The 18,233-nt window shown below is 30.6% G+C and overlaps 1 protein-coding gene across 6 annotated transcripts in view; it reads right to left on the minus strand.

Annotated features, from left to right (window-relative positions):
• Positions 1 to 17,714, minus strand: part of LOC127718421 (uncharacterized) — a 130,743-nt gene extending 113,029 nt beyond the window's left edge. Inside the window, exons 1-6 of one of the 6 annotated variants that reach the window (XR_007989832.1) lie at positions 17,673 to 17,714; positions 17,225 to 17,319; positions 15,374 to 15,592; positions 9,971 to 10,204; positions 5,232 to 7,586; positions 2,742 to 4,125 (exon numbers count right to left, since the gene is read on the minus strand). Coding sequence is in view for 1 of the 6 variants with exons in the window: in XM_052224442.1 (XP_052080402.1) it covers positions 7,372 to 7,586; positions 9,971 to 10,204; positions 15,374 to 15,592; positions 17,225 to 17,279 (723 nt within the window). In the remaining 5 variants the exon portion in view is untranslated. Of the gene's footprint in view, positions 1 to 2,741; positions 4,126 to 4,487; positions 7,587 to 9,970; positions 10,205 to 15,373; positions 15,593 to 17,224; positions 17,320 to 17,672 lie in introns of those variants that run through there. The other 5 variants (XR_007989830.1, XR_007989827.1, XR_007989829.1 and 2 more) reach the window with 5 other exon arrangements.
• Between the last annotated feature and the right edge of the window lie 519 nt (positions 17,715 to 18,233).

The raw sequence follows: 18,233 nt of genomic DNA on the forward strand, positions 1-18,233 counted from the left end.
ATTTTAGTCTTTTCTTATTCACTAATATTTACTCCAAATCTCATCGTATTCATGTACACGGTCAATAGAATAAAATAAAGTTAGAAACAACTACACGCTTACAATACCCTTATTTGTCCATGTGAATTAAAAAAAAATTACAATGACATGTTTTATTTGAATGCATTGAATAGATAATATATCAAAACACATACAGCAGCAACATTCAGTCAGAAGCCCCATGGAGATCTAGCAAATGGTTGGTTTGTACTTTCTTTGTACAAGATCTTTGTTAAAATAGTGCTTCCATAATGAATTATCAGACAGAGAATACTTTTGTCTTGTGTTTTATACAGCCAAAACACTATTTTAACAAAGATTAGAAAAGCACATTCGACATAAACCTTCAATACGTTACTGTTTTACAATCTAGTACTAAACACATATATCATGTAATGTTCGCAAAATTTTTTCTGCATCCTCAACAAATATTCATCCCCCACCCCACCCCCCTAAAATAGTTGTCAAAGGTACCAGGCTTTTAGTTTAATACGCCAGACGCGCGTTTTGTCTACATAAGACTCATCAGTGACGCTCAGATCAAAAAAGTTAGAAAGCCAAACAAGTATAAAGTTGAAGAGCTTTGAGGACCCAAAATTCCTAAAAGTTGTGCCAAATACGGATAAGGTAATCTATACCCGGGATAAGAAGATCCTTAGTATTTAAAATAATTCATACTTTTGCAAACAGTTAATTTATAAAAATGACCATATAATTGATATTCATGTCAACCCCGAAGTGCTGACTACTGGGCTAAAATCTTATCAAATAGATAAATACAATAAAATAGAAAGAGACGAAAAGGACAGCATTCACAGGAGGCATATAAGAGGTTGGTAAACAATAACATAATTATTACGTTATTCTAGGACTCAAGAATAACGTTAACAGACACGTAGTTTGAGCGAAAACAGCGTTGTTTCGCTTATTCTGTATGTAGTTACAATTGACAAGAAGTTGTTTCATGGAGCCTACTCGAATATATATGACAATATGTTTAATGTTATGTTAACTTTTTGGTTTCTTTTAATACCCAAATTGTATTGGAAAAAATTATCAAATTTTTCCATTAAATAAAAAAAAAATGTTGTGATATATAATTGATGTCATGATTAAACATTATATACCTTCGTTAAATTCGATCCTATCTTTAGCCAATATTTCATTGTTTTCATACAGCAAGGGGAATTAAAAAAAATCATCTGGTAAGCATTCGTTTCCAACGGAACACGTTTCAGAGGAATTAACCTAATCAGATTTTGAGAATTTAAACTACGCGTAAATCCCCGATGAAAATTATACATGTTATACCATATCACATTTTGTTTTTATTTTTAGATATGTAAAATGAACCATGTCATGATTGATATGTATTCAAAGCCTACAAAATCATACTGGTAAAATTAGTGTTACATATACAATGGTATAGTAAAGAAAAACATTTAGTGTCATATTACACCTTATGTTAAAATATAATATATCTCGAGGTCTGTCTCTCTTACCTAGATATAAATAGCACGCAATTAAAAGGTTTTTTTTATATATGTTAAATAAAAGATTTCATGGTTGACCGGGATTTCAAATGAAAACATGGAAAAAAAAATTAAAAAATAACCATAAAAAAATAAGTTTTACCCTCATAGTAAAATGGTTTGATAAAATTAGTCCGTGACTTAAATGGTTATGTCGTTATCATAACTCGCTGACCTTTGGATGATTCATATAAAACTTTTTATTTTATGTGCTACGAAAAAGTCCTTTTGCACAGTTTATATCTTTTAGTTGATAAATCAAATATGACAAACGTTTTATTTCAATAAATAAACATAGATTATCGTTTTGTGATGCTTCTAAAGTATTATGCATTTGAAATGATTTGCATGACCAATAATTTTCATTTCGTTCGGAAGAAATGAATGTAAAAAAAATGTATGTTTATAACGATTGCTAATATTTTTTGTAGTACCTTTGCAAGTCAATTGGTTTCTTCGTCCGGTTCACATATATCATTATTGCAATATAAAAAAAAAGATTTTTTATAGCGGAATATAATACATACCTTTTAAATTATGTTCCGTGTAAATGTTTTTTCATATAGGATTTAGTTTTCGGTGTTGTTTATCGTTTTTTTTTATAACAGATACACTTTCAATGTTACTTGTTAATAACATTTGTTTTTTATGAGTTATCTATCTTGTATTGTCCTCACAACTGATCAACTATGATCTCTTAGTAAATGTTTTTTTTTTCTTTCAAACTTCATGATATAACACTTTTAAGGGAGCTTCATTTTCCACTGCGTATACACGGCCAAACAAAGCCGGTATTGAACAACTTGTATATATTAAGGACATGCATATCAAATTGCAGGGTCCTATTCTGTTATCTGTTGTTTTAACTGGTTTTGCGGAAAGATTACTATCCAATTAATTCCATATCGCCATCCATGGACGAAACCAAGGTACATGTAACAACACAACTACAAGATCGGCCCGACATTTAAAGTAATACACATTTTGTTATTCATACATTGATTATTCTATTGAATGTTTCAATGAAAATATTACGGGTTCATGTGCATTTATAACAAACAAACCACAGGACCATTCAGTCCAGGAAGCATTATATAGTTAAAAGATTATCTCATGAATTATTCATAGTATAGTTAACTTTTTAATAATAATATTCACAAAAACATGATAAAATGATAATTTTTACTCTAAAATCATACATGTATGTACAGACAAAGAACATCCCATTGCAAATATAAATTGTGTTATAACGATGTTTGATTGCATATAATTAGATTATATGTTAAAAACCATACCGAGTCTTATGTACTATGTAAGATTATACCAAATTGTAAAAAGTAATTATGCTGCAATTAAACTTAAAGCCCTACTCAAGGGAACCAAAATATTAAACAGATAGTTCAAAATGTTTGTTAAAGGTATGAGTTAAATATTAAGCATGTGAACAAATTTTTCAAATCGTCGCAAGGCTTACTCGCACTTGTAGAGTTTTACCATCTCCAATGAAAATAATGATGTTACCATCAAACTTGTATTCCAATAGTTTGGAGTAAGGCAGTCTTTTCTTTCTATTGAAATCAGAACTTTTCCACATGAAGACGCTCATAACACCATTCAAATCCAAATCAATTTATACTCTGTAATATGATTGTTCATTGAATATTTGTAAGCAGAATAATAGTATTAGAAAAAAACAAATAAAGGTAAACTTAAAACTGTCATTTAAACTAAAAATTTAAATTATATAAATGTATGGAAAAACATATTAAAGATACAAATGAGTGTCATAAAATATCAGTTAAAAAATCATCTGAGGAATAAATATCTTTACTCTCCTGAGAAATCAAACCAGAAATTAGCTTGATCCAACACAAAGTTGCTTTTTGGCTTTTCTACCTCATGAATAGATTTCCTCAGCTGTATTTAGCAAAACTTATACATCATGTATATGTAGGATAAGAATATTTTAGTAGGTACAAATTTTAAAATGAATACTCATCAATATTTTACGATTTTGGAAGAAATTGGCGTTAACATATAGTTTATAAATTTCTGTCTAATTGCAGAAATTTATAAACTAAACCATTGGTGAAACAACAAGAGTTTCCAGCTTTAAAGAAACTTAGATTGATCAAAATGTATAATTTAAACATAACATACTTTTTCATGTGTGAAACATAAAAATAACCCTGACTGTGAATAATTAATGTAAAGAAATAATAAAGAGCACTTATTTCGCCTAAAAAGATATTCATGTAAGATGTAAATTTTTTTGTCAAGTAACAGTTGAAAGGAAGTTTCACAATGACCTTTCTCCTTTGGTTTCTGAAGACAAATTTAAATAAGCAGATCATGGATTTCTAAATGATACATAATCATTTGCATTGTTATTACAAATTAATATAAGAAAGTTGTTTTCGTTCACAGTTCATGCGTCTTTACAATATATTCGTGTTTCAAATTGATGATTCATCCATCAATTCGATGATTTCTTCGAGTTTACTGGCGAATTGTAGGTCCTTCTCTCCTCGATATCTTCAAAATCTTCTGTAATCTAAAATATATTATTTTGTAACAAGATATGAAACCCGAGATTAAGATGAGCATGCATTTAACAGACTGGTATGCAAGCTTTGGTTGGTGAAATTTGACATTACACATGATGACCGGTGTAGTGAAGATACCACACCCTTTACGCGCTTGACAACCCTATGACTCTCTGAAAGGTCAATAGATATCCTATCCTTATCCTATGCAACATATTCTCGTTTGCCAGTGTCAATCCAATTGTACTGCCTTTTATCCTGGTTATCTTGCAGAAAGTACCTTTTGTAATAATTGTTATTTGTTTTCGTCCAAAATATGCATAACACGTTAGTATTGGATATTGAACTTATTAGATCGTATCATATGAATTTTTTTTTGTATCTCTGTAAGAATAATATGAAATACGTTTAAGCTAATTGAGACACATAAATAAATATGAAAGCAAGGTTACACCAATAAGTAGATTAGTACTAAGAAACTAAAGATACATTGATAAATAAATGTGTTCTTGAATTAACAGACTTAAAGATTGAATGGTTAGATCGGATATATTCCAAACGCTCGACAAGCCTCGCGTTTTGATTTTGAAATTTATAACTTTCGACAAGAGAATATCGTATTACATCTGGAGTGATATAATCGGTATGTGTTTTTCTCATTATTGAAGGCCGTACGTGTTTTCAATAGTTGCTTACATCCAGTTCATTTGATCTTTGGTAGATAGTTGTCTCATTCTTGTTTGCATTGGAAAACGTTCTATACTGCATCTCCTTATTTTTGTATCTATATTCATCTGTTGTTATAAAGTCTACTTAAATTGTCATGCTTAAATTCAATAGCATATATCACTTGTCAATTAAGTCTAATTTACGAGAGAATATTTGGAATACATGAAGGTGTCCTTGATTCAAATCCTTCAATTTTTATACAAAAACAAACCATGCTAATTTTGTTGGTTGTTCAGGTGCAACGTTCAAGATACACTTGTCTAAAAAAAAGCTTTGCATGGTTCAGCATGGTCAGGAACCATAACATCAAAAAGTATGCCAGGTTTACCAATTAGTGGCTCCAAAACTCGTGTAGATAAATGAAACAAAAGTTGTTTCAACTTACTAAGTTATTTCATAGGACTATCATTATCTTATTAAACAGAAAAAAACTGTGTTTTCCTTTATTTACTTTGATGCAGTTTGCCCTGGTAAAAAAAAGAATTCATTTAAATAGATTAAATTATAATTTAATGAATATGTCCATCATTATGCATCCTAAGAGATTTATGCCATCATATTTTATCTTTTAGCAGACGTTGTCTACTCATCTTACTTCTGAATCTCAGGATCGTATGTAACTTTTAGGTATAACAGTATAATAAGCTAAGGATAATCAGTAGCTTAACGGTAACTGTACATCTAGCTACATACATTTGTGTATGTAAGTTATGTAACACTAATAATTACAACAATAATACTAATGACAATTATATCTAAAGAATTTGACGAAAACGATTGTTACGTAGGTGGTGCTAGTTGCAAGCTTCATTGTAGATGTCTGTCCCTATTCTAGATATCCTTGTTTCCAGTCGTAATCTTAATTTTTTTTTTAACCATTTTGTAGAACCTATCGTCCTGAATACATGTATGCATGAATATTTGCAACTAGAATTTAACAAACAACAATCACTCGATCTCAATTTATACTGTTACGAGTACACCGCTGGGTGCATCTATTTGAACATTAAAGCTTTTAGTCTTAGTCGATCTGAGATTATCATCTGTCTTTTATTGTGTTAGTGTCACTCAGTCATAAATGTTTTCAATTGTATTTTGAGGACTTTGCTTGTTTTTCGTCTCATGACCTCGGTCGTTGTTGATCCTATGTTTAACGTTCGATTTTCATTGTCAGCATGATATCGTTTCACTAGTGGTTTTGTTTTATTTGCTATGTTAGCAAATGCAATAATAACTTTTTTTCTTACCACCAAAACCTGTAGTCAAACATGTGATGCTCTGTAAACTAGTTGTTATAGAATAAAAACCAGATGTCCCATTTTCGTCTGTTTACAGTCTTGCAGGATTTCTGTCATATTAGGATACGATTGTGTGACTGTTCCATTGGAGTCTAGGTTATCTATGTAATCGTGGACAAATTGGCAGGTATTGTATTGCAAAAAAGACAAAAACTAAGTTAGTGATAATGATACATATTATGATAAGTAAAAAAAAGTAAGAAAATTGGTACTCTCACTTTATCAACATTATGAAATGATTTCTGTGAAATAAAGAATTGTTTACAAACATGATGTATATTTAAGAGCTCATTTAACGCAATTGTCTGTTTCAAACTTTTTGTTATAAATATAAAAATGTATCTACAATACATACATATCATAACAAAGAATAGAATGAATTTTCTGTTTTGAATGTATATGTTTAAGAAAATGAGCAAAATTATACTTTAAGCTAAAATCCTATGCAAAAACCTACGCATAGGCATTACGCGAATAACTTGAATGAAGGCATTAAGCTTATTTTCTGCAATTTTATATTATACAAACTTTACCTCTATTCGTTCATGTTGTTATTCCTACATTAAAATTATCATATTTCATTTAACACTTAAATCTGCTTTTAACACCATTGAAAATGATGTCGTCCATTACAATTGTTGAAATACAAGTAAGAATGGAAAAGTCAAATAATCTTTATTAAAAGTCGAGTACAAAAAATAGTATGACATAAGGCAAGATGAAGTTGTAACGACGACCAAAAAAACACACACAGGACATAAACAAACAATCGATGTACAACATAAACCACACCATTGCGAATATTCACATCATGTATATTGAAAGCTGATAAAGTTAGTTATAATATGCATTAAAAGACAGAACAAGCCAAATAAAGCAAATAAAGCAAATTAAATTTAGAAAATGGTAATAACAATGGAATGGTTATAAGATATATATTTAGTTATTTTACCTTAAAGTATAAGTATGTAAAGTACAACACACAGTTAGATAAAAAAAAATATCAAAATAGTATAAATACTATGTTTTGATAATGTCAAATCTATTTGCAAATATATTGGTTGTTTAATTGGTAAGTAGACCAGATTCCATAGCTTGATCAAATGTTACATACTGAGTTTAAACCTTAGTAACTGCATGTAATATGTTTTTACTATATTTATCATATTTGTGAGAGAAAAAAATAGTCGTTCTAGGCAACTGGTTTATCAAAAACACAAACATGTATTAACAATACTTACTAATGTTACAGAACTGTCCGGCAAATACAGGTACACATCCTTCACTGCAAGCACCTGTATGTTTATCGCAGATGTTATTTAAACAATTCTGCAGATCACACCCCCAAACACATGAACCGTTTGCAGGATAACAATGTTGGTTTGTACATTTTGGTGGACATGCATCTGAACAATTTGTTCCCCAGGTACCTTTGAAGCATCCTACAAATATCCAGTCCCATATAACGATTTTTCTATCAACGTCATATTATATAGAAGCTTTCGATACTTATATTAACCATTTCTACAACAGAGGCGAATGATTCCAAAGGGACATTCAAACTCGTAAGCCAAAAATAAACTGACAAGGCCATGGCAAAAAAAAAGGAAAATGACCAAAAGACAAACAACAGTATACAAAAAAAACAACATAGCACACTTAGTATAATGACTGAGCAACACGAATACCAACAAAATCCAAGGGTGGTCTATGTTGCTAAATTGACTTAAAATATCGATGTTTATGTTCGTAGTGGTGGGAAATAGGAAATAAACACTTGATAAAATTATAAAACAACAATACGAAACACTGACAGACAGACACATTTAGAAAAAATACAGTTCTGCGTTAAAGATTAAGATAGGGTATGAATCAGACTTTGCAGCCATTGTAAATGCTATTATTGCAATTAGTAACACAGACTGCACAGTGAAAGTGCAATGCCGTCATTTTGTTGGAAGCGTATTTGAGTCATTTTTTTTTGTGAACATTGAACTCAAACCTTTTCGTTGACTAAGCGTTTGATGAAGAACTTTGATAGTGACAATAGATGACTGATCAAATTTCTTATTCAAGGTTTACTTTGATCAATTTTCTTATTTAAAGTTTACTTTGATCAAGTGTTTGATAGACCATTTTGAAAGTGACAACTGGGCATTGTAATTACTAGAAAGACAGTACATTGTCAAACAAGTATATTAAATTTATGAGAAGGATTAAGTGAATGAATTCTAAACTAATTTGCTTTATCCATAATATTTCTGTAATATGCCGAATGAAGTAATGACATTAGCATTTCAATTATAGACGTTACTTCCAGTAACAGACGAACTTTACCTTAATAAGGAAGAGCCAACTGACTAACCCAATGAAGTTAATAAACATATAAACTGAAACAAGACTAGTTGTCCCACTTGTCATATCTTTTGGTTTAGAATTGACGTAGGTTTGTTTCTTCCGAGAAGCATAGTTAAAACAGTTAAGGAAATCAAGTTTGGTTTTTTTTTTTCATGTCGAAGACCGTATTGTGACCTATAATTGCTTATATTCACGTCATTTTTACTTTGGTGGATAGTTGTACCTCATCTCCATATTTTTATACCGATATCAAATATTGGGAAAATGTTTATGTTAACTCATATGCTGTTTATTCATTGAGAGTTAAAACATTCTGGATGATATGCTTAATTAACTTGACATCAGTTTGAGTCTTTTGACAGTAATGATTTATCTAATCATTTTCCTATTTAATTAACAGGTGTTTCGATCAACTTGGGTCTTACTGTTACAATCTTTGTCGTTATATTTTCATTTACAGTAAGACCATACATGCACTAAATTGACATGCAAATGAATCATGATTTTAGAATAAGTTTTGTATGACTCATTATATATATTTTTGTTCTGAAGAGAATGAAACAACCAAATCTTCAAGTAATCATTGGTAATCCGACGGGTTGCAACTGTTATCATGTTTGAAATTAAGTTTTAATGGATACAGAACTTATTATAAAATATAATTTCTTGTGTAATTAAGAAATATTATCCTAAGCTTGAAATTTGTGGTGTGTCGGTGCTTGAAATACATTCGCTGGGAAAATAAGTCAATTCACTAGAAGAAACAGCACGATTTATTATATTCAGTTATTTTGACAAATGTATACTACATTCTTATTTATAGACACTCAGATTTAATCTCAATCCCGTATAATTCAGCTAAAACGGGTTTTGTCAATCGTATGTCCTATGGTCTGTAGCCTGCTGTTTATATATATGTAAAGAAAATTGACCTTTAAAATTTTAATTTTTATAACTTTCACGATTATAGTTTATCCTTCGGATTTCTTCTGTATTACGTTGCCATTCAGATGTATTTTGTGAATTATATGTGTCGTTAAGCTGTTACTGTATCATTGGCATAAACAGTTATATATCATCATCAATTTTCATTTGTAGGAACGCTAGATCAAATTTTTGAATTCGAAACCTAAATGTAATACGCTTGGCGAATTACAATAATGTAGTAGACAGATAATTGAATGGCATAAATCAGACTTGAAGTGTTCTCTTTTCATTGTCATACTCGATTTCGAAAACTTACTCTTTGGTTTTATTTAGGTTTTGTAGATTGTTGAAGGAAGGCCGTTTGGTGATCTGGTATTATTCAAACCTCTCATCTATGTATAATTGTCTCATAGGCAATCATACCAGATCTCCTTTTTTATTTTCCACCAAATGTTGCAAAGAAATTTAGTAAATTCAAATGAATATGATGAAATATGTGAGAGTAAAAATTACAATAAGGACAAAATAACAAATAACTCACCATTTATGGCAACGTAACATAACTCAATAATAGGTCCGTAGATATTTCCTTCATCAGATCCTATATCATCGTAATAAATGACATATTTTCCAAGTTGATTACAAGGAATTGTCTGATGGATGTTTGGATAAGGACCTCCAGGAGAATAATAATCTTCATAACAGAGATAACCGTCAGGTGGAAAAGTTGATGTATTGGTCACATATAATTTAAATCCATTCATCCGAACTGCATCTGAAAGAAAAGTAAACCAATTTAATTTTATAGCTGTATTCCAAAGTTATTAATATATATAGTAAATATATGGTCTGTAATTTAGTTCTCCGCTAGTATTATATAGAAAAAATGAAGATCAAAGTTAATAACACGGAATAGTTTGGGTAATGTTGGAAACACCGGAATCATCATAACAGTGATAACCATCAGGAGAAAAAGTTGATGTATTGGTCACATATTTAAATCCATCCATCCTTTTTTATTCTGTGATACATGTATAGGTATCAAGTTTTATTTTATATAATGCTTTTTCAAAGTTATCAAAATCAATAATTTGAAGGTTTATAAAGTATTTACCTTTGATGCTACAATAGCCCTTAATTATTCAACTGTAATCAAAGCGTTATTCGGAGGACCTTTTCAAAAATTTAGGTCAAGTTTGTCCGCTAAAACCCGCAACAACCAAGTTGACAAAACCCCAGAACAGAACAAACTTGTGTCTTGCTGTGTTGTTTATGACCGTTGATGTGTGAATTTTAATAACTCACATATATCAGAGGATTGTGTGAATACATATCGGCAGGTTATTTGCGATTGAATGAAGTAGCTTAGAGTATTTTTAGTATGGTATTGTTTATTATTGTTTCGGTTGTAAATGTGCTTTGTGGTTTTTGTTGTAATTATACTCTTATTACCGATTAAGTTATTTCCTGTGCTGATTTTCATTGCTTCATATTAGATGTCAATAACATCGTCAGTAATTATCTATATAATATCTTAACATTCTTTGTCAAATGTCACATTTTATTCATAAAATATAACAAGGAAAGCAACAACTCAATATATGTTTAATCAATAAATGAAAAAAATATGATAGACAGCAACCAACGCTATAACTGAACTACAGACGGGTTTAAACATGTGAGTGGTCAATGTCCAAATTTTTAATAACTATATGAAACAAAAAAAGTAAACGCATAGAACACTAAAAAGGGACTGCTTCTTTCCTGAATGTCTTTTTCATTGTCAAATATTTGACAATACAGAATGCAATTCAGCTCTACATGTTGCTAATATAGTAATATTGAAACAAAATTGCAAAAGAACAATTGGCTCTACATGGTGCTGATCAATGTATTTTGATTTGAAACTGCAAATTTTACATGTTGTATAAAATTCTGCTTCGACCGACGTCACTTCCCAAAATAAACTAATGTGTCTTTAGAATACAATAGATACCTGTAATTCAAACAGCAATTTTAGTTTCAATGAGTTGATGTTGTATGATTGCCAATGAGACAGATCTCCGACGTAGAGGTAAGCAAATATATGTCACGGTTTACCATGTTTGCGGGCGCGCAATCAACTCCATAACCTAGGACAGTGGTGTAACAGCACAACATACAACCATACTATTTAGAATTAGTTAGAAAGGGCTTGGCTTATTTAATCGATACAAAGTACAGATCTGAGAGTACTAGTAGTTAACTTATGTTTGTTCAAAGCCATGTATTTATGTTTTGAACTTTTCTTATTTAATTTTGGTAAGTTTCCTTAAACGACACGTGTCAGTTTAGCACTAACATTGGATAAAGCAGAACGTGGACTTGAGGATGATGTATTTGAAAATGTATAAATAAATGAGTATTTACCCCTTGTCTACAGAAGAAGCACCTTGTTTGACCATCCGTCCGTCCGTTCCTTCAAAAAATATGTTTGTCAAATTTCACTGTTGAACGGAATTATTTAATAATTTTTAAACAGTTTCAAAGTGATGAATTGTAAAATATGAGTCATTTGTATCTTTCAGATATTTTGAATGAACTTTCATGTTTTGTTCACATACTAGTTAAAACTGCATAGTGATACTTCAAATTTTGCCAGCTTACCGGATCTGTCAGACACCATCTTATTGTTTTCCATTTTCGTCAATCAAGATTTTACGTTAGCATGAAGACGCGTGCATTTTGTTATCGTTTGAACATATTAGCTATTGGGTGTTAAACATCCATTCATCAATCATTTAATGTCCATATTACGAAAAACAATACATGTTTACCTGCATATTTATGTTAATAGAAGGAAAATAATATGAAGATAGTGATATTGTTTAATTGAAACCTTACAGTGTCATCATTATTGATAGCACGATACCGACATTGTTATCCTATAAAATCGTGATCAGAGATTGATATTTTTTTGTAAACAACGGTCTCATTAGTTTGATATTAAAGCATGTATAAAAATAAGAAGAAGTGTATGATTACCAATGAGACAACTCTCCTTCATAGACAAAATGACGTAGAATTTAACAACGGTTGGTCATCGTGCAACCTACAATTATAATCAAAACTCATACCGCATAGTAAGCTATAAAAGGCTCCGAAAAAACCCCAATGTAAAACAATTCAAACGAGAAATCTAATGGCCTGATGTATGTACAAAACTAACTAACCGCAAATATAGTATACATCAACAACCTCTGAATATCAGGCTCCTGACTTGAGCCATACACATACAGAATGCTGTGTCCATGCATAATGCTTGAAATCTTTGCAACAATTTAAAAGATAAAAGAATGCGGAGGGCACGTGATCTATATATTTGAAATGATTCATAGATACAACTACAAGTGAACAATTTAATTTAGTTTAGTTTGTTCTCGTACTAGGAACAACAAAAATATTTATTTTGTAAAAATTATTTCCGTACTCCATGTATACCTTACAACAAAATTATTTGTATTTACCTGTGTACGTTATTTTATTTGGCGGCATTTTATCCAAGGTTATGGTTGTTTTTCTGATATTGTTTTATTTCTAACCCCCTTGTTTTATTAATTTTGTATTTACATTGTGTCATAGATCAAATTTATTCGTTCAGTGTATGTTCACTTGTTTTTGTTAATATGTCTTTTGATTGAGTTAAGCCATTTCAATTGATATTTTATAGTGTGTCTTTCTATGTTGTGATGTTACACTATTGTTTCAGGTAGGGTGAAGGTTGGCGCCTATTAAAACGTTTAAACACGCTGCATTTATTTGCACCTGTCCTAAGTCAGGAACCTGATGTTCAGTGGTTGTCGTTTGTTGATGTGGTTCATAAGTGTTTCTCGTTTCTCGTTTTTTATATAGATTAGATCGTTGGTTTTCCTGTTTGAATGGTTTTACACAAGTCATTTTTGGGGCCCTTTATAGCTTGCTGTCCGGTGTGAGCTAGTTATAAACCGAATAGTTGAAAATGTACAGTTAACAGTTTTTAGAATATCATATATAATCTTGTTAGCTGCGGAACCGTAGCTCATAGGACCTTATGATATTTTTTGACAATTTGCGGACCATAGAGCTACCGATTTTTCCTATTTCAAAACGTTCGAAATTGACACCCAGGTTCAGATCGCACTTATTTGCCAATGTTTTTATTATCTATCACCCGTGCACAGCTTGTCAATGTATACAGTTCGTGTCTTTAGACATTTTTTTATGAAATGACGTACCTATTTATGTTTGAATATTCATTTCCTTGACACTATTAATTAACTATTACCTTTTGTATACGTCTCCGCCTATTTTGTTCAGCCATTTTGAATCTCGTCGCGACGTCGTAAAAACAAGATCGATAACTCGAACCGGAAAACACGTGTTGGTTTGTTTACGTTGTCTTTTATTCCATTTCATGACTATTTGAATAAAAGAACGTTTCAGTAAGCATTTATACAAAAAGAAATAATAATTCATCACAGCTTTTTTTAAAATTTCGTGGTAATTAGTGTTTCAAAGCATGAAAAACACACGAGAACTGCTAAGTAATAAATAAACAAACCAACACGTGTTTTCTTATTTTGTAGATGTTAGTCACCTCCAACATAGGAGATCGAGTATATTCGATTTATTTATTCTTGATTTAAATGACGTCACGACGAGATTCAAAACTATATACATTGACAAACTATGCAATGGGGACAAAAAATGATAAGAAATTGGAAAATAAATGCGACCTGAACCTTGGTCGGAATTCCGAAAGTTTTGAAATAGGAAAATTCCATAGCTCTTTTGTAAGCAAATAGTCCTTTTTTGTTTTTTCTTTGAATGGATCACTGTATTCATTGACATACATATTTGTTAAATATATGATATAGATGAAACATATGACGTGTAAAGGATCATATCTCCGGTAAGACAATGAAGACAAAATTCGTACGTATTATACAAATAGAAAAAAAATTGCAATTGTACAAAATGTTTAAAAAAAACATGAAACCGAACAAAAGGGTTGACAAAATATATTATTGTAAAGAATAAGTGATTCCAAAACTTAAATAAAAAAACATCACTTCAGTTGCAGTTTTGGCTACATATTATGGACGACGTGACTTATACTCGTCTTTCATTTTTGCTAATGTGCTTTGTCTATATGCTTTTTTGTTTGTCTTTGTTGACATATTTGCTTGTTTTTGTAGTGATTAGGATTATAACACAATGTTGACTGGTGTACCCCTATTTTTGACATTTTTACCTATTATGTCTGTTTGTTTTGTTCATACATCGTTATCAATATAATGGAATTCTATGCGACTGTCAAACAAGTGAGAGGTTTAGTTAGCTATAAAACCAGGTTTAATCCACCATTTTCTACATAAGAAAATGCCTGTACCAAGTCAGGAATGTGACAGTTGTTATCCATTCGTTTGATGTGTTTGAGCTTTTTTTTTGCCACTTGCTTAGGGACTTTTAGAATTTTAGACTTTTAGAATTTTCCTAGGAGTTCGGTATTTTGGGTATTTTACTTTTTAAACGTATATATATACGTAATGCGATTGCTCAACCTCATAAGTATCGTCTTATTTAGAAAAAAATATAACTACATACTTATATACGGTAGACATATTTAGAACAGGGACATATTATGTCGTTATTTAAAAGCACGTGTATTACCATGTCTTATAATTCTGTTTCAAAATAACAGTATACTAAATCATGAAAATATCAATATATTGAAAAGCAGCAACAGTAAAAATATGTTTTGTCTATATCATAGTTGACTGACAAAATCTAAAATGAAATATGATTTAGAAAATAACAAAACAAAATATATTAAAATGCTATAAAAACAGTGAAAGACATTCTTTAATCATGTTGTATATAATCTTTTATTTCAAATATATATATTTTAGTCGATAACACTTACAGTTTTCTCGGTAGTAAATTTCGATATTTTCAATGTATGCCGTGCCTAAAGAAAATTCGAACATCCACCATGCCGTTGAATATCCTGACTCTGTTGTTTGTGAACATATTTCCAGATCATATTCATTCGATATTGGTGGATTTATAGCATTTTCTGGTATACCCTTACCAGTACCAGACTGTGAACTTTGCATTGCATTGCCAAATGGTGTTAGGTTTTCTGTGAAATAAGAGCAAAAACTATTCTTTCTTGTAAAGATTATAAAATCTTTGTTGTTTATAATGCTGCCATGAAAAATACTTTAAATATCATCATGGTGCTGTCGGAAGAAAAAAAAAAGAAGAGGCGGAATCAAAGGAACATTAAAACTTATTAGTAGAAAATAAACTGACCACGCCATTGCATAAAACGATAAACGACCAAAAGACGAACAAAGATATACAAACCACAGCATAGAAAACTAAAGAATGAGCAACTCAAATCACAGCAAAAACTGTAATACATGTAAATAATTAAAAACAAACTTTGAAACCGTTCCTTTCCATAGTTAAACATTTTATGTGGATAAGGATGTTAAGCACTCGGCAGCATATGAATCAATGTATGTGATAGTCTTTCTTTCTTAACATATAATTTTTAACATCAATGTTAAACTTTCATACATAATTTTGACATTTACACATATAAACACCCCCACACACACACACAACATTGCTCCATCACAACACCTGATTCAGTGTATGTTAATAATTAGACTAAACAATTCCTGAAGTTACATTTGTACACTCAACTTGTACATATTTTTTCTGATATCAACTTACAACTGCTAATTTGTCAAAATATCAACTAGCTCTCAATTTGAATATCTGAAGGACTTTCAACATACATTAATTACGTTATCTATATGACTTTCAATCATATTCAAGTCTAACAACATGAACAAGTCGGAAGTTGTGATTGTAATATATGTGCATGTACCAACGTTTTTATTGGCAGTGATTGTTGTTTATTCATTATTTTTCGAAGAATCGATATGACTTCATAGGCAAAGGGTAAGTGCGAATAGGGCCGTATTGTGCATTCAATATTACTGGTAAATCCATTTATCCAAGATGAAGTGGAATGAGATGATATAGTGACTATACGTAATAACTATTACAATTTAAATAGAACAAGACCAATACCGGGTATGGACCTGCGTCCCTGTTTGCAATTGCTTGATGTAACATAACTGATCATTCCCTTTCATTTACAAAAAAAAAGAAATGAAGGAAATTTTCCTTGTGCAAAATTCCAAACTATCGGCAAACAGGAATTGGGTGGACGGTGGATATCTAAATTGCTTACTCGCTACAACTCAGCATAATGAAGCGGCAGACCAAATTTAATCTTCCCCTTCAATAGGAACCAAGAAATGTATGAAGAAATTTTTCAGTACAATGAGTTTTGTAAAATTTGACTCGATCGGCAAACATAAAGTGGCTGCACGGCGTATGTAAAAATTGCTTACAACATTATCAATCTGCAGACCACATATTAAACCATTTTTTTCATGGAAGCCATGAAAACTTTAGCGAAATTTTTCTACTAAAGGTCTTTTGGATGGACTTAATGACGGACGGATAGACCGACGGCGTCGAACGGTTATCATACCTGAATTCCTCTTCCGTGACCCAGATAAAAATGAAATATTCTAAATTCGTTTTTCGTTTGTTTAAAGTTAATGTCAGAAAAAAGAACATTTCCAATTGTTACATGTTACACACTCTCTCTCTCTCAATATACAATGGTTGACTTTTGATAACGAAAATTACATTTTATTGAAATCAAATTTTGACAAACATGACTTACTTTGAGCTGTCACTGTCATCACAACAGTTGCGTGAATAAGTATAATTGGTAACATATTAGCTGTTGTAACATCTAATATTCCAAAAAGGTGTGTGCTAAAATATAAAAAAAAAAATATGCAATACGGGTGCTGTAATGTATGATAGAAAATTATTTATGAAGTGAACAGTTATGTTGATACATTTATCATATCTAGTAAAACGAAAAAATAAAATAAAGGACACTACTACCACTAATACGTATTATCATAATAAAAATACTATTAATGGTGTAAATAATATTATTATAATATCATGAATATATAATTGATACATTGATAAACCGTTTCAGGTTTTTATTATGTTACTAGTGATAATACAACACGCATATAACTAGCAATATTTTAATTATTAATCTCCCTAAAACTTAACAAATGATCATTTTGTAATTATTGAGATAAACAACGTACCGTTCGTCAGGAATGCAATTTCACAACAAAATTTAAATGTAATAATAAATATTAGACAGGGAGTATCTTTTTAATCGAAACCATCATTTATAGTCAATTCATTAGAGCGCACTATTTCACAAATATATCGTATTGTGTTTAACTGACATGATTACAGTAGACATGGTAGATACAATATCAATTTAAACTGTTTATCAGTTTGTTTCTTAGTATTAATTTAAGATTAAAGAATTTTCATAAAATGTAAAAGACTACATGAATGTCGGATACGTGTATGAATACATTTTGTACATGTATAGTCAAAAAAGTAATTAAAGGCTTCGACATAATGATAATGTGAAATCATCCAAACAATAAAACAATCTGTTTTAATTATGATAACGCAATAAACGAAAATCAAATATCACAGACAAACCACCACTGAATAACTGGCTCCTGACTTTGGAGACATAAGTGACGGGGTTAATCATGGTTGTGAGCAAACACCAAGCCTAACATTGGATAATGCTGTAACAGCACGAAATAAGGGCAGACTGTAAAGTACCTTGCTTAAAATTTCAT

Source organism: Mytilus californianus, unplaced genomic scaffold (genome assembly GCF_021869535.1).
Source record: "Mytilus californianus isolate M0D057914Y unplaced genomic scaffold, xbMytCali1.0.p SCAF_1, whole genome shotgun sequence".
NCBI classification, from domain to species: Eukaryota; Metazoa; Mollusca; class Bivalvia; order Mytilida; family Mytilidae; genus Mytilus; species Mytilus californianus.